At 57.4% G+C, this 16,560-nt stretch overlaps 1 protein-coding gene across 1 annotated transcript in view; it reads left to right on the plus strand.

Moving 5' to 3' along the window:
• LOC119111135 (uncharacterized) overlaps positions 1-16,560 on the plus strand; it is an 87,950-nt gene that overhangs the window by 36,836 nt on the left and 34,554 nt on the right. The window contains exons 14-15 of the mRNA XM_037234964.1: positions 13,542-13,633; positions 15,715-15,805. Of these exons, the coding sequence (XP_037090859.1) occupies positions 13,542-13,633; positions 15,715-15,805 (183 nt within the window). The remainder of the gene's footprint in view (positions 1-13,541; positions 13,634-15,714; positions 15,806-16,560) is intronic.

Below are 16,560 nucleotides of genomic sequence, written 5' to 3' on the forward strand. Positions count from 1 at the left end.
CGCACGCATATATATATATATATATATATATATATATATATATATATATATATAGGGGTGTATATGCATGTATATGGTGACCATGTGGGGTGACCTGGTGCCGCCAGTGCCAGCTGCCTGTCATCCGGTGTATCAAATCTGCCAGCTTGCACACCACTCGGCGCGTACCGACCGCGTGTCCCGTCGACAGTTTATCGCCGTCCGTTACCCACCCGACAATCTCCTGCTTCCTCGTGACCGTCTCGTGGCACGGTATCCTACCAGACTCTTGGGTGTCTGGCTGCCCGTCAGGTATCCCCGCGGCCAGGTTATTGACGTAAGCCGGTTTGGGTAATGACTGAACATAAGGTGATGAAGGATAACTCAGCCGCATATTTTGGGAGGTGGAAAGGGTTGTGTGAACCTCGACATGAGAAACAAGTTTCCTTTCAAAAAATTTGTATGCAATGACATTACGTTGCTTTGCGCTTTCAGCGATGCCGCATTCGTGGTGCTCATGCAGATCCAAGCGTGAAGAGCCCTCACAAGTTTGGCATCAACCGTTAAAGCTGCCTTTGTGCCCGGTCTCCACTGCCCGTGCTGTCCGAGAGTGGTGCTTCACAACGGGTGTCGGCAGCAAACGGCGAGCCGGCTTTGCGCCAGTGTTGTAGCATTCTGTCATCGGCTTGTTTCACGCGGGCTTTTGTCCGCTACTTGACCGGAATGCAGGGTATTACATCTGGTTAAAGTTGGGTAGGCTTTTGCGAACCGGCCGCATGCTGATGAGGAAGTTGACGATCTAGATCTAGATCTAGATCTAGGTGATGACTCCCGCCCGATCATACCCAAGACCATTCGGTCCCGGGGTGCCGGTGTCGTAGGGTCTGGTTAGGGCGTCACGTTAATCATTGAGCTTCTGGGAAACCAGAGGGACGGGTTCGATTCCCCGTGGTATCCGCCCTTCCTACCAGGATGAGAGGCGAGCGACGCCATATAGCCTCAGCAGCTGAGTTCGTCGGAAAGCCCCAATGACACACCATTCATGCCCAGATAGGACCCAGCAGAGAGGAGGCGGTGAGCGGGTCATGTCCTACCCTCTTTTCCTGAAAATGCTCCGTTTAAACCATCGCGACGCATGAAAGATACTTTGAAAATATTTTGTCCTCACATGTGGGGATGTGCTGACGCCCCTGCGGCAGGATCACCGCCGTCGTGACGTCACAGCGTGTGCAGTCCGGTGGATGATATCACCGGGTGTCACCGGGCGTCACCGGATGCTACCGGGCGTTTGGCGGTTAGCTGGACAGAGTGCGGAAACTCCTGTCACCGGTACGACAGTCCGGGACGCTCGAGTGTCATTCTGAGGACGCGCCCTCTCGAATGGCGTGACATTGCTGCGAAAGCGATGGAGTTTTGCTATGTTAGAAGTTGGGTAGAGTTTTGCCTTGTTGGAAGATGCATGGCCGCAGTTTCCAACCGGACGATTGTCGTCTTTTGTTACGGGCGCAGAAGGCGTCACGCATTGTGTTACGCAACGCAAGGCGTTTCATCGGAAATCAATGCTCGTGTCTATTATGCAAGCGCTTGAGTGGCGGATCTAAACTGGCGCGTGTGGAGTTAATCTCAGAATTTAAAATGTTTGATGTTTTCAGGCAATTCAGAATGCTGGCAAAGACCAAACGCCGTACCATCATTCATTTTCATTCATTTTCACGTTCATTTGCATGATCCCTGCAAGTCAAGCGAAGAAGCGATCCGCGGCATGTAACAACGATGTCCACCTGCTGGCTGATTTGTTCCGTTTGACACGTCGGACCGCTACCACGCATCAAACGATTTTATTTGTCTACGTATCGTCAGGATTTCTTGCGAGTGCATCTGCCGTTGCCGTAGGCCCCGTTGGCATAAGTTGATTGATTGTAAGGTTCTGAGCAAATTCAATTCATTGGAGCTTTGCATCACTGCAAATCCGCTGATCGTGGGGCCTTGCTGAAAGGCTAAAACTTTGCGAGCAACTGAATTGATATCAGTTATCATCGGTTTAACCATGATGAGTTAATAGTTGAAGAAATGTCTGGTTTCTCGATATGATCAGTTGGGAGTTGTGTTGAAAATCATCGACCTTCGATATAACAGAAGGTACTAAAGCGACTTATCAGACACTCGTTATAGAGCTTTGACTATGTAACCAATGCTTGCTTGGTAACGGGGTTTAATCATCAGTACCTCCCAGCGTATGGGAGGTTGGTTATCGTCGGCATAAGAACCCAGGGCCGTAATATTGCACTGGGTGATGCATCTTACGGGTGACGGCTTCCGCGAGCCTTCGTTCATTTGCCTTCAATACGCAGGACAGCGGTGAATGAGCCCATTTTACCAAGTGTCAGTGCTTTTAACCTCCAAAGATATAGATAATGAACACGGTGTTAAGTTGGATGACGATTGGAGCAGCTGGTGTCATGGGCATATTTCGGATGCACGTAAAATAGGTGAGCGGGTTTGCGTGCGCCTCTGACATGGTGTATGTAACGTCTATTTTCGAAACTTTTATACGGAAAAACGTGCTCGATTTGCCTTATGCCAGTATTTCGAACCCAAACTTCCCGAGTACATCCGAGCGCCGATAACTCATGCAAGTTTGCATCAGCTTTTACGGCTGCCGTTGGGGCCGTTCTCTTCTGCTCGCGCTGTTGCAGGGACATTTCACTCTGGCCATCGACACCAAACCATGCGAACCATACAAATAATGCATTTAGCGGCTTTTGGCATGGGCTTTGCTGTAGTGGCATTTTACTTTGGTTATAAACGGCAAAGCCACGCGAACCCTACACATGATGTTATTTGACCCGGGGGGGGGGGGGGGGGAGGTGGTAAAGACATGTGTCTGCTTCCATAACGCCGCCGGCACACCCTTGCACATTCGCAGGTTCATAGCCTTTCCCCACAATACGGTACAGTAGCAGGTAAGGCAGTAAACACCATGGGTTACTTCTATTTCTGTTCATATATATTTTTCGCAATGTATTCTGCTTCGCGCCATTTGGGTAGTGTTTTAGCTCTTGTTCCTACAGCCCCATGCAACCAAATATACAACATCGTGCGAGCCTTACGCGGCGCCGGGGTCACACCCAGCCATATTTGGTAATCCAAGCCCGACTCCCAACCCGTGAGTTTAAGGCTTGAGCGATATTTATATATTTAGGGGGAGTAGGAGCCCCGAGCTTGTAGGCGCATTCCCATGGCCTCCGCGTGCCACTTCGCGCGCCGGCGCGCGGGCGCAGACGGCCCGACGGGCCCGTTCATTTGAGCCCGGACTGGGCCATTTGGCGGCCAGAGCCCGCTGGCCGTGTCCGGGGTGGCCTGATGAGATACTGGACGAGCGCGAAAAATGGCCAGCCGCAGCGCAGAGAAGCCCCAACAAGATAAGGCCGCTCCTGACCGAGAACAAGTCCCCGCGCGGCCGAGAACAAGTCCCCGCACGGCTGAAAAGATGCGTGGCGTGAATGAGGAAGAGCCCCATGGGCTGAAATGACCGCGGCCTTGCCGCCGTTCGGTGGAGGTGTCACCGAGCTGGCTGAGGACGGGCCTGGCGCACGGTGCGAGCTCCCGTGCCTGGGCGGTGGGCCGGCGGCGCCTCGGTGGACGCGGGCCGCCGCGCCCAGCTGCTCGGCCGGAGACTGCCAAGTGTCTGCCAACAAATCAGCCGGCGGCCAGGTGCGCGCGGCCGGCGCGTGCCGAAGTTTGGCGGTGGCCGCCGGGCCGGCCGCGCGGCCGACGAGCGGAGCGCCAATCTCCCGGCCGGTGATGACCGAGCGAACCGCCTCGGCCGTTGCCAATTTGGCGGAATGAGGTCGCTCGGCCCTTCCGTTCTCGGAGATGGCGACGGACGACGTGCCGGTGACCTCGGCCGCCGGCCGGGCGGTATTTCGGCCCGCTGCGCCGGGCGTTTAGTCGTGCCACGGCCGCTTATCGGCGTCGGCCGGCCGTCAGATGGACCCGGCCGCGTCTGCAACGATGTCGGCGCTCAACAGAGAGATGTGAGCCCGACGAGCACGCTGATGTCGGCCGCCCCTCTTAGATTAGACCTCAGCCGTGCTGAATGATTTGGGTGCGAAGGAAGTTTATTAGCAGCCGAGGTTTGGTGAAGGATGTTGGCATTGTTCCGTGTCATTTGACGATGGTCTAAATGTGCTGCAGATCGTTCGGAGGATAAAACTGAAAGGGCTACAAGTGGTTCTTGCGTGCGTGGTGCGTAGCTACTAACCACGTCGTGGCTCAGACAGTCCTGACATGATCATGCTCTGTGCGTCACGCTACGAATCAGATTAAAGCTAGCTGTGCCCGCTCTGCCCCCGTTCCTGGCGGCACCGCGGGTGCCAGCCATTAGTCTCGTTCTCTCATTCGGCGTCCCGGTGGGCCCTTCCGCCCGAGCTTTTTGTCGGCGTCCGGAGAGGGACGATTCCTCACCGCCACGAAAAACGCGCCGACAGCGTGCGACCTTTTAATTTGGCAGCGGCAGCCGCGACAGGCGCGCGGGTGGTGAGCGTCGGCGGCGCGCACTGTCACCAGCGACGGCAGGCAGGGCTGGCGCGACGCGGGCCGCAGCGCTGGTGGCGCGGCGCGGGCCCCCGTGCTGCACGCGGGCCCGGGCGTGATGTGAGCGTGTGTGGCGGCGCCCGGAATGCTAGTGTTGCAGTAAATTTGATTACATACGCTCCGTTTCAAGAGATGAAAGCGGTTGTCTTTCGTTTGGGAGGTCATCGGTTTGAAGTTGGCGTTTATTGACTCTGCCTGAAATGACGGGGGCCCAGTAAAGCAGTCAGACGTCTGGGGACAGCCGGTGCGCCCGTGCATGATTAGACTGGTACGTTAGCGTTTCGTTCGTTATGGTGTTTGTCTGTCCGCTGAACCATTCCCGCTGCGCTATCTATACGGCTGACCTGGTACGGTTTGTCTGTCTGCTGAACCATTTTCGCTGCGCTATCTGCACGGCTGACCTGGTGCGGACGTGACGAGGCCAGTGTTGTGAAATCGCACGTCCCGATAAGACTGCTGACCCCGGGTCGGACACTGGCTCGGTCCGGCACGTGCACTCGCCCCTAATTGGCCCGGCCGGCAGCTCGCCCCAGGTTACATAAATCATGACCCGAATCGTCCAGTTTGTTTCAATTAGTCGGCGTGTCTGGCTGGTGAACCCCGGGGAAAGGGGCGCGATTGGGATCGTTCTGGCTGCGGCCGGCGCTGGGCGTAGGATTGGGATTGTTCCGGCTGGCGGCCCGCAGCGCACGCGCCAGGCGGCGGGCGGAAGATTGGGATTGCTCCGGCTGACGGCCCGCAGCGCACGTACCCGGCGGTGAGCCTAGGAGCTCAGGGCGACACCTGGGACCAGATACGCACCTGCTGGTGTCAGACCGCAGAGGTGCCCGCTCTTGCTTTACTGAGTAGTGGATAGACCCTGAGTCTTCTGCTGGTGTTACTTTTGATGTGACAGTGCACCTGACAGGAGTAACAGTGCTTGTGACAGGTGACAAATGCATAGGATGTAACATGTCCTCCCGCTGCGGCGTTTCCGGTCTCAGCCGGTGTACCACGCAGTTTCATCGCGCAACACAGCGTGCTCAATTCCTGGCAGAGCGGACCGCCCCCTCCCCCTCTCCACCCCACCCCACTGCGCTCACTTCTGTGTAAAGGTGTTATCTCGAACTGAGAAGAGCTGGCATCCCTTTTCGTGGCGTGGTGCAAGTACAGTCTGCGCCGACCCCTCCGTGGTATCTGATTTCGCCGCAGTAGACATTCCGCTGGTGGATGTCCAGAAAAGACACGTGACGCGAGACGTACGTATTCCGGTCAGGAGTATGAAGTACGTCGCGTCGTAGGCGGGCACACAGTGACGTGCGCGCATGGGATGAAGGCAAAGTATGGCTGGTGTCGGCTGTGAGTTTGTGGACGATTTATGGATTCGATCATTTATTTTTTCAAAGCGCGCGTCAGTCTTAACTTTAGACTGATGGCTAGAGTATTCCCTGTAGAGAGTGGAGGACGGGATTTGCACCTTACTTAACAGACACCGTTTGCGGCCGCTTGGCGCGGAAAATTGTCAGCCCGCCATGTCGCATTGCGGAGGACATTTCAAAGCGTCTTGGGGCTTTGGAGCAGGCCTGAGACAGCGCTGTGTGGAATTCCAGGTCGTATCGGTATTATGGGACTGAGCTCGTGGCACAGCTGCAGAACCGGCGTCACAGCGCCGTCCACGGTCACCACATGCACTACCCCTTCCAGCAAAAAACCTCCAGCAACAACTATGAACACAGATATCTGGCCATTTCTACAAAGCAAGTAGCAATGATGACAGGATATGACATGGGGTAGCGAGCCGATAACTGTAAAACCGTAGTTTGGTTTCTGGCTGCCTGCCTAGCGCAAAGCGAGGCGAGAGGAAGACGTGCCTCGCAGGGTAAGTGTTGACGATGAGCCCTAAGCTCAGAGGTACCTTCCGCCCCATGAGGACAGACCCCGGTGTCAGTGGTAACCAGCGTACTCGCCGTGCGTCACGTGATCCACCTCAGCCCACATTTCGCCCAGGGACGGCTGGGTCGTCTTGAGGGCGAGGCTGCCTCCCCGCATCGCGCGATATTCTCGGTGGCGAGCCGCGCCTACTTGACGAGGCCAAGATGATCTCTTCTCGTCGATTTCGGATGATTGCCAATGTCTGCACCTCGCGAAATGGTTAACGCTGGTGTGAAAGTCGCATGGCCTCAGTGGCCAATGAGCCCCAAGGCCCAGTAAACATCGATAACGAAAAAGCCCTGGCTTCTAGGATATGTCTGGCTCAGAACCGTTGTGCAAAGCCAACTAAATGCCTGGATGGGTTGATGCGTCTGGCGGCAAGTAGGTCACTTCAGGAAAACTCGGAAGACAAATATTGGGCGTTTTTGACAAGTGTGTTACATCCGATGCTTTCGATGAGTGGCATGTTTGTGGCTTTTTCGATGCCTCCTGTTGATATGTTACCGCCGAGAAACGCAACGCCGCCGCAAACGCTGGGCGCCAGCGCTCCACTTCTCGTACTTTGATTATGACGTTCGGCAAATAACACAAGTGAAAAGCAAACACCAGTGAGGGGCCTTACAATAAGTATGGCTCTCCGCCGACGATATCGAATTGTAGTAGCGTTCCAGAGTGGCGTTCGATGAATAATTACCGCCCAACATTGGCTAGGTACGCCACTGCAAAGTGATGAGACGGCAGTGGTGCAAAACTCACCTGCTGCAGGGTCGACGCGGACCGGCTTGGCGCCTGTTCTCGCCGGAGAAATGTCGGACGGCTGTCCGCCGGGCTGGCGCGTGACCCTCACTGGGCGGCAGCCGGGACCGTCCGAACACGCGCCGGGCCCGCCGGCGCCGCCATCCCCCCACGGTGACGGCCGCCGCCGCACTGGTCCGTCCCGACGTCACGGTGTGCCGGCCAGACGTCACAGTGTGCCGCCCCGGCGTCACAGTGTGCCGCCCGGAAGTCACAGCGTCCGGCCGGGAGCGGCGGCCGTCGCGATGTGCCGCCGCCGTCGCCGTTCGCCTGCGCCGGACAGCTACCAGCGGCGCGCTGCCTCCGCCGTAACCGACGAGCGTCGACTGCGGCCCGAGCGGCGGCGGCGGCGGCGGCGGCGGCGGCGCGTGCGTGAGGCCACGTCCTGACCGGAGCCTGACTAGCCCCCAGAGACAGACTGTCGCCCTGTCAAGGCGGCGGAGCTTGCACCCGCCGCACTGGATAACGACTGTACGAGCCGGATTGGAACTGACAGCGCGCTTGTAAACGTCGGAGCGTTACTGCTTTCATCTGCTGCGCTCCTTTGCCGATATGCTTAGCTTTGGTCGGTGTTTGCCATTGCGACGGTTTGGTATTCAGGCGTTCTTGGTCTCCTCGTCCAGGGCTTCTTTCTCCAGATTCTGGGCACGCATTAATGTTCTTATCTGTTTCTCTGCTGGCGGCACGCTCCCTCAGCAGTCCGGCACGTGACGCGGGCGTATCGCTTTCATCCCCCTCGTGGCGGACGCGTCTCTATTGCCGAGCTGGTGCGCGGCGCCCCTCCTCGGGTGTCCCCGCTAATGGTCTGTTGATTCACAATAAAGCCGCGCCGTCAGCAGCCGTTGTTGGCGAGGGCTGCGGGGACGGGCCTCCGCGCCCCTGTCGCTGGCCAGCGCCGCGGGCGGCGGGCGCTTACCGCGGCGGCTCGCCTCAACCCTCCGCCCCGCCCCGCCCCCGCCCCCGCCCCCGCCCCCGCCCCCGCCCCGCCTCCGCCCAGCCCGTCCGTCCGTCCGTGCCCGCCCGCCCCGCCCGCCCGCTCGTATGAAGTGTCACGTGGCAATGTCGACGTGCGACACCCACGGCCGCCATGGGATCCGTTCCGTAGTCTCTTCGCCGGCCGACCGGTCACGTTCGGCACACGGCGCCGGCGTCGGCGGTACTGTCGGAGTGTGGGCGGCGGTGTGTGCCGAGCGTGGCCGGCGCTGGCGGTACTGTCGGAGCGTGGGCGGCGGTGTGTGCCGAGCGTGGCCGGCGCCGGCGGTACTGTCGGAGCGTGGGCGGCGTCGGCGGTACTGTCGGAGCGTCGGCCGGCGTTCGCCCGCTGATAGACATCCGCTTGAGATTTCGACTGTCGGCCGCTGCCGCTCGGGGTCAATTCAATCTCGGTACCCTCCTTTCCTTGCCTATCGTAGGTTTATACGCTTGCATGATCAGAATTTATCTTAGGGCCTGATATTGATGAGTACCACATACGAAATTACGAAGGACGACCGACAACATAGAGATTTCCGTGCATTTTCAATCGGCGCTCATTCAAGGCGTATCACCAACCAGAAACCCTGTCCCAGGGCACCAGAACACACCACATATATATGCATATATATATATATATATATATATATATATATATATACATACTGCTATGTGTATCAAATATTTGTCATCCACACTGCGTGCTGCGTGCACGCGCTGCCGGTTCTTATTAAAACAATCCTCCTAAGCACCCCTGGAGCCAGACTTTAACGATATCACGCCACTGCTCTAAAGTAATTGGTACTTGTATTCCGCGTGTTCTACTCAGCGGTGGCAGTCTTCATCAAAACAATAATGACCCATTATCTAGAGCGAAATCACGTTGTGATGCATGTGTTGCAGAACAAAACAAATCTATCTTTCTGTCTTCGTTTTGCTAACAAGTTTCCTAACACCTCAAAGTTTGAAAAGTACCCAAAATTTTGCTCTCGTGGCCCTGTTGCAAAATGATCCAAGCAGCCGAAGGAATCCATAATACATATCAAAAGATGTGTCATTTGTGGTGTGGTTGTGTTCGCCACATCCCTCTGGCCCACCTGACTGTCAGCTGGTGCCGTCCGCACGCGGCCGTCGCCCCGCCGCTGACCGCTCCGTGCGGTCGGCAGCGGGCGCCGGCGGCCGGCTCGGCCGACAGTGCGCCGCCCGGAAATGAGGCTCTGTTTTCCCGCTCAGACGCGGTCGGCCCGGTCGGCGGCCGTGTGTTTTGGCTGCGCTGGGCCGCTATTATTGCGCGCTCGGTCGACCGCAGGGCCGTCGCCAGGGCCGCCGAGCCGGCGGGCTGCAGCCGGCGCGGCGCGTGCCGGGGCGCGCGCTGCCTCGCCGGGCGCCCCGGGCTTCGCTCCGGCGTTCGGTGGCAGAGCGGTGCGCCGCTCGTCTGATGTGCCGCCGGCGCCGGCCAGCCGGGTCGTATTTACAAACACGCCTGATTGGCTGTCGGCCACGCCGAGCTGCCTGGAGACAGGCGCCGACTGTTGACCGCCCCCGCGTCCCCGGGCCGGGCCGCGACTCTGTTATCGTGCAGATTACGCTCTCGGGGGACGACATACGGAAGCGATACTGCATTCGCCAGCCCCCCCCCCCCCCTCCTCTCCCCCGCTGCACTCCTTTCATTCTGCTCTCCTTATCCCTCTCATCTGTGCTCTCTTTCCCCCTACTCCTCTCTCACCTCCCCGCTCCATTTTCCTCCCTTTGACCTCCTCACCCATCTGGACTCAACTCTCCCTCTCTCCCCTGCCCGCCTCTCCCTCTGCCTTTCTATTCCTCCCCTTCCCTGCTCTTTTTTCCTCTCCTCCTTCTTCCCTCCTGTTTACTTGTCCACTCTTCTTTCTCATTCTGTCCCCACCCTTCAGCATTTCCCTCTTCACTTTACTCTTGTCTCCTCCACTATTTCCTGTCCCTTCTGCTGTCCTCCCTCTACTTCTCTCCGCTCTCCCCTCCTTTCGGCCACTTGCTTTCTTCTCCGCTCTCTTTCTTCCTCTCTCTCTCTCCCCTTTCTATCTCCATTCTCATCTCATTTTCCCTTTCATTTTCCATCTGCCTTTCCATCCCTCCCTCCTTCTCTCCCTCCCTCTCTCCCTCCCTCGCTCCCTCCCAGTCTCCCGTCACGTCCTCATGTTCTACGCTCAAGTTTTCTTCGGTTTTACTCACGCCTTAAAGCTACGTGTATTCTCGACTCGTCTTTTGCCTTGCCCCGATTCCTGAAATTTTAGGTATTTCAAATTCATGCAGTTCTGTGACTCTACAATGCCTTGATTGTTTTCTGTCGTGAAAATTAATTATGAATCGTGTTAACCGAAGTTCATCGCATTGGCACCATGTCTTTTCTATATTAAGACACGTCGCGAGAAGTGTATGGCAGTGAATTCCTTCCTGGTGTTGCTGGGTGAGTTTATGTAGTGGAAATTCTGCTCCCTGCCTGTGCTCAAGATGTCCACGTTTTCGCATCGTTTCATCAGAAACACCATTGCAAGTCGCATTATCTCCCAGATCCTGATTCATTAAGCCTCATTCTTTCTGTAAGTGGGAGAATATGCCCATCTACCGGTGTGTGGATGAGTAAATCAGGATCTAGGGATATCTAGGTCTTGGTCTGTGCGAAAACGTGCACTTTATGACCATTATTAGATGCAAATGAAACGTTATGACAACGTTTTGGAGGCAGGACACCTGTCTTCCCCCGAGAAAACAGGTGTGTCCAAACGCTTGAATTAATGGAAGACTTGCACGGCACGAAGCAGCGAAGACCAGGCGCGTGCCTGCTGGGGTATGCCGTCCCGTCTGGGTGGCGTGCGATGCGGCACAGCCTACACACTCAGGTGTTTCTCACCGTGGGCGGGCCGACGCCCGCCAGCGGCGGTGACTGGACGGAGCTCCGTGCCGCACGTGTGGGCACATCGTCCCTGCTGAGGTTTCTGCTGAAGCCCCTAATCCCCGGGGGGCTCGGAGGTACTCGGAGCTGGTGCGACGCACCATAATTAATCACGGACGGGCTGCCGCGCTTCCCACGGCGCTCCCATGTTGTTTCCACGTTATTCTTACGCGGAATTATACGGGGTCGCTCCGGTTAGGTAGCAAGCGACCGCCAGGCCTGCGAGCAGTGCTTAGGGAGTACCAGATGGAGTTATGTAGACTTGCCCACTGCAACATATCGCGCATCGATTTATCAGCTAATTATGTGCTGGGACGAGAGGCCACAGGCTCCTGCCGATAACGGAAACCTCGAAATTATGAATACTGCCGTCAGTTCTGTTCAGGGGTGTAGTTTTCTGTTCAGCTAGGGGTTCCATCCCTCACCCCCAAGTTTGACGAGAAGGTGGGCCAATTTCAGCGAGAAATCCGTTTGTTTTTATTATGGGAGGGGGCGTTATGTCCCTTCCCCCGGCTCACTTTGCGAAACTACGAAAGTCGGTTCCGTTCAATTTCTGGTATGTCAAATGCGTTGCGAAACAGTGATATGTGATCTGCGGAGTCATAATTGGATGCGAAGGTAAACTTCGTGTTGTGAAAAGCTTATTTCCCTCATATCCTTGTTCGTCTTATGTCGATCAGCAGTGAAAACGAGTTAAGCAACCCATGCACCCCTGTAGAGTGTCGGTTTGTAGACTGATGGCATCTGCCTCGCAATGACCATGATATTGGCGTACCTTTCTGTAGATTTGGCTGATTTCTGGGGACGTTTCCATTTGGTATGGATGTCCAACCAGGAGGTGGAACGTCATCGAAGTTGAGCGGTTTTGCGCGTCCATACATGACCTCCGGCACGGCCATTGTGATACGAGTTGAATCATCCAGGGAGACACTCCAGGTAATGGACGGAGACGCAAGAATTAATGCATTTCATCGTGGAGTGGGACACTCAAAGCGGTGGCTATAACGACCCGGCGGAGACAAACCGCGTGAGTGGCGGAGATCCGTTACAACAGAAGGAGTCGCCTAGTACGGGGACACAGAGTAGATAAGAATGGGACTTAACGGGGATAGTTGTTCTGATTTTGCCACTAACGGGTCTCGAACCATGCATGAAGCAAGCCGCACTGATGCGACATCGGCCACGTAGATCCGGGCGAACCGTAATACGCGCCGGCCTGTGAAATTTACCCCGGTCGCACACACGCCATCTATCCTCCATAACTCCGCGAAAGTCCGCCCGTGCTATAAATATCACGTTAGAGGCCTGCGTCGCTCACGTCTCGGCAAGGACTTTGTGGCGCACCTCCTGGCCATATTTTTACCGTTAGCCCTTCCTTATTGCTTGGTCCCTTTTGGCGAAGGTATGGCCGGTGTCGGCGCGTTTCCGCCGCGGGCTCCTCCGATTCCGGGGATCCGCGGCGGCCATGTATCAATATAATGGGACAAGTGGAAGTGTGTCCGTGCCGCTGGCCTGAGTTATGGCCTCTGACGCCGTGTAAATGGCCGTTTGAGAGACAATGCGCCCTGATCAGGCAGAGCCGCGGACAGTAGTAACGGATGGCGGCGACAGACCGGGCGTACGCCGACAACAGCGCCAGACGGGGTGCTGGCACGCTCTGAGGCGAGCATGTGGTCGGCTGGTGACTAATGGGTGACAGACGGACGCGCTGGGCGCCGAACAGCATCGGACAGCGGTGCAGCAGCACAGCGCAGTTGTGGCAAACTGGGACGCTGTGGAGCAGAGGTAACACAGAAGCATCAGGACACGGCGTAGTTGTGGTGGGCGGTGACGCTCTTGGGCACAGGTGACGTAGAAGCCCTACGCCACGGCGCATTCGTGGCAGACGGGGACGCCCTGAGTCAGAGGTGACGAAGAAGCCCCAAGACCCGGCACGGTTGTGCCAGGCGGGGACGCTCTGGGTCAGAAGTGACGTAGAAGCCCCAATACACGGCACAGCTGTGACAGGCGGGGAAGCTTTGGGTCAGAGGCGACGTAGAAGTCCTACGCCACGGCGGAGTTGTGGCAGGCGGGGACGCTTGGGGGCAAAGATGGCGTAGAGGCACCAGAACGCGGAACAGTTGTGGCGTACGGAGACGGTGAGATGATGACGAAGATAGCGGCGCATGCCGTGCAGACCCTGCTCGTCAGCTGAACATGGCCAACCCGCTTTTCGAGAGCACGTGCGGGGCAACGGCACCGTTCAGAGTCCTCTTGTGAGGGATGATGCAGGATCGCACCCGGGCTAGCTCCAGCAGACGGCGGTGAGGACGCACCGTTCTCTGGCCTCAGACACGGGCGCTGTGTCCGCCTGTCGGAGAAAGACGGTAACAACTGTCCTCTCTTTCTCTGCTGCAGGTCGCGAGCAGCCGCCGCCCGGGCAGGAGCCGCCGCCATCCCCGGAGCAACCAGGTAACGAACCGGCGACCGCAACAGGTGCCGCCGTCACGTGCATCGGCGCCATTGGTCGCTGGGAAGGGGAGGGAGCTGGTGCTAGCAAGGCGCACGAGTTTTGCGATGCCTGAGGCCTGTAAAATGTTTGAACGCTCGTTTCGGAATCCGTCTCAGGTCGTAAATTTTGATGGCCGTCGTTCACCGGTGTACGCGGCTCCTGTCCGCTGCCCGGAGTCGAAGACGTGTGAATGATGGCCGTGATTCCGCGAGTGTTCGTGGGGCCGAGCTGCCGGGGTGAAAGGTCACTACGTGGATGTATCGTCTTCCCGTTACTGAGGCACGGCTCGGATTCCGGCCGGTCGCGGCGAAGTGCTGCCATTACTTGTCGAATCGCTTGGTGATTATCCCTGAGCGTTTTATTGCGCTCTGCGCATGAGATGCCTTCCCACAGCGGGGCGTCCAAAATAGCATTCGCGCATGCGTTAGTGTCCTGACTCCGGTGAGTTTTGAGTTTTGATCATCGAACTTGTCAATCAGGAAGCGTTTCCCCTGCCGCGCGTTGTGCCCAGCTGCTCTGGCCACTTGACGGGCGCTGTCAAAGGGCGACGTGGCGCCGCCGCTCGCCGTGAAGCGCTGTCGTGACGCGAGCGTCGGCGACCGGCCGGCGGCGCCGCGACGAGGCCCCGAACAAATGACGCGTGCCTGGACTGCCGGGCGCCGGGCGTTTTCAGCGCAGATTACGGCCGTCCGGCCGCGCCATAAATACTGGCCCGTGCCAGCTATCAGGCATTCGGGTCCGGCGACCGGCCGAAGCCGGCATTAGAGGGCGGCCGTAATTTTTGCCGACCGCCGGCCGATGATGGATTGGCGGCGGCCGGCGGCCGGGCCAGACAGCGCGGCTGTTCTCGTCGCCTCTCCAGCGCGGCCATCGTGTCGCTTCGGCGGTGGCGCGTCCACTCGCGCCGGCGCCGGGCCTCCGCTCGGCGTCGCCGGGCCCCCGCTCGGCGTCGCCGGGCCCCCGTTCGGCGTCGCCGGGCCCCCGTCCGCCGGCGCTGGGCCCCCGCTCGCCGGCGTCCGGTGACGACCGCCACTTGGAGGCAGGTGGCTTGCGCCCGATTAGTTCGGGCACCATCGGCTCAACTCGGCGGTGGTGCTGCGTCCGTGCCCGGTGTTCCCAGAAAGTCCGAAGTTTCGGGTGATAGCTTGTCAGGAACGACACGTGTCCGTGGAAAGGCTTGGGCATCTGCTAATGGTGTTGGAAGACTAATACCGCAGCTCCTTGGAGATGTTATTATCAGGCTGTGGTGGGCCGCTTTCCCTGGTAAGAGCGAGCGCTGACTCCAGTGACTGCCACGTATCAGGGCTTCAGATTTCCAAAAAGACTGGTTAAATGTGTTTCATTGAACGCCCGTATGCGTATTGCACCGAAAGCGTTCAGCCATGCCAGCAAAGCAGTAATTTGTCTCATCGCTGCGCCTCTAGTTTTCTGAGGCTGTGGTGCGCCACTTCTGGTCATGCCGGGATCACGGGCAGTGGCTCTGCGTGCGGCCCGAGTCCTCTCCACCGCACTGCCGTCGCGCCACCGTGACCGGTCCGAACGCGCCGTCCCGGCCGTTCCGAAGTGCTCACACTCCCTGTCAGGCTCAGTTTGAGCGACCCTGGCTCCCGCGCGGCGACGCACGCCGCTTCCGGCAATTCCACTGCCCAGGGAAGTTAGCGAAATGAGCGATTTATCTAGATTGGGCCTGACCGGGCGTGTGAGGCCGCATGATAATCAGATTGTTCGACCGGTAGTAGCCGGACGAAGATGGGTCTGCCCGTCTGGACAGCGGCCTCCTCGGTTACCATGGCAACTTAAGTCGACTGCGGGAGCTGCACGCCCCGAATAGCAGATCATTCCGCGCGGTTATGTATTGAAGGGGTTGGATTTTCATTGCTGAATTCACGTCTTCGGGTAACTGGCTAGAAATTTGTTGGAAAGAAGAAGAAGTAAGAAGTAAGTCAACAGATTATCAATGCTTTCGTACTCGCGTCGCATCGGAGCAGTTACGGCAACAGCGTGTTTATTGGTCCTTTGATGACAGCTTTTGGACTTCCAGGTGAAGATGAGAACGACGACGACGAGGAGGAGGAAGAAACCATTGCTGAAGACCGCGAGCAAGAATTCGACTTCAAGGAGTTCATCAAAAGGTACGACTGTCGCCAATGATTGACCTTATCGGAAGATCCGCCAAGTCTGCCACTAATGAGTAGGCGAGCCGTGCCTCGTAAGAGCTGTGACAGCCGATCTCGATAACAGAGAAAGACTGCACAGGTTGACAAGAATGAGTGACTCAGCATATACGACATGGTCAGAAGTAAGTAAAAACGTACTAGGTGACTTATGTCAGGGGTGATGAGATGACCCAGGATCAAGCGTCGGTGATTTGCAACGCCCTGGCCTTAGGCTGGCCGCCGAGCCGCTCGGTTCAAGGTCACGTCAGGCCCCAGAACCAGCTTTCGGTCCGTCTAGTCTGCTGCCACGTCACAACAGTCAGCATGTGACGGACATCACGTGAAATGTGCCTGATCAAACTATGCGGAGGCTTTTGATTGGTTTCAACCCTCAGGGCGATCACAAAACGGGAGCGTTTAAGGGAATTGGGCTGGGGACGTCGGCGCGCAGTACTGCTGGGCAAGGGAGATGTACCCGCGCGACCTGTCTCCAGTGACTGCGAACAGCAGGCTAGCTCTGTGTGTACCGGCAGGTCGTCAGCCTCGTTGTCGTCGGCCTCGTGCTGGTCAGCCTGTCCGTGATGATAGCCAGTCGGTCGTCAGTCGGTCTGCCTCGGCAGTCAGTCTGCCATTCTGTCTGGATGGTTCTGATCTGTCCCTCAGCAGTCTTTCTGCATCGGCAGTCAGTCTGCCAGTCTGTCTGGGCAATTCTGGTCTGCCCCTCAGCAGTC

Source organism: Pollicipes pollicipes, unplaced genomic scaffold (assembly GCF_011947565.3).
Source record: "Pollicipes pollicipes isolate AB1234 unplaced genomic scaffold, Ppol_2.1 Scaffold_7261;HRSCAF=8764_pilon_pilon_pilon, whole genome shotgun sequence".
NCBI lineage: Eukaryota > Metazoa > Arthropoda > Thecostraca > Pollicipedomorpha > Pollicipedidae > Pollicipes > Pollicipes pollicipes.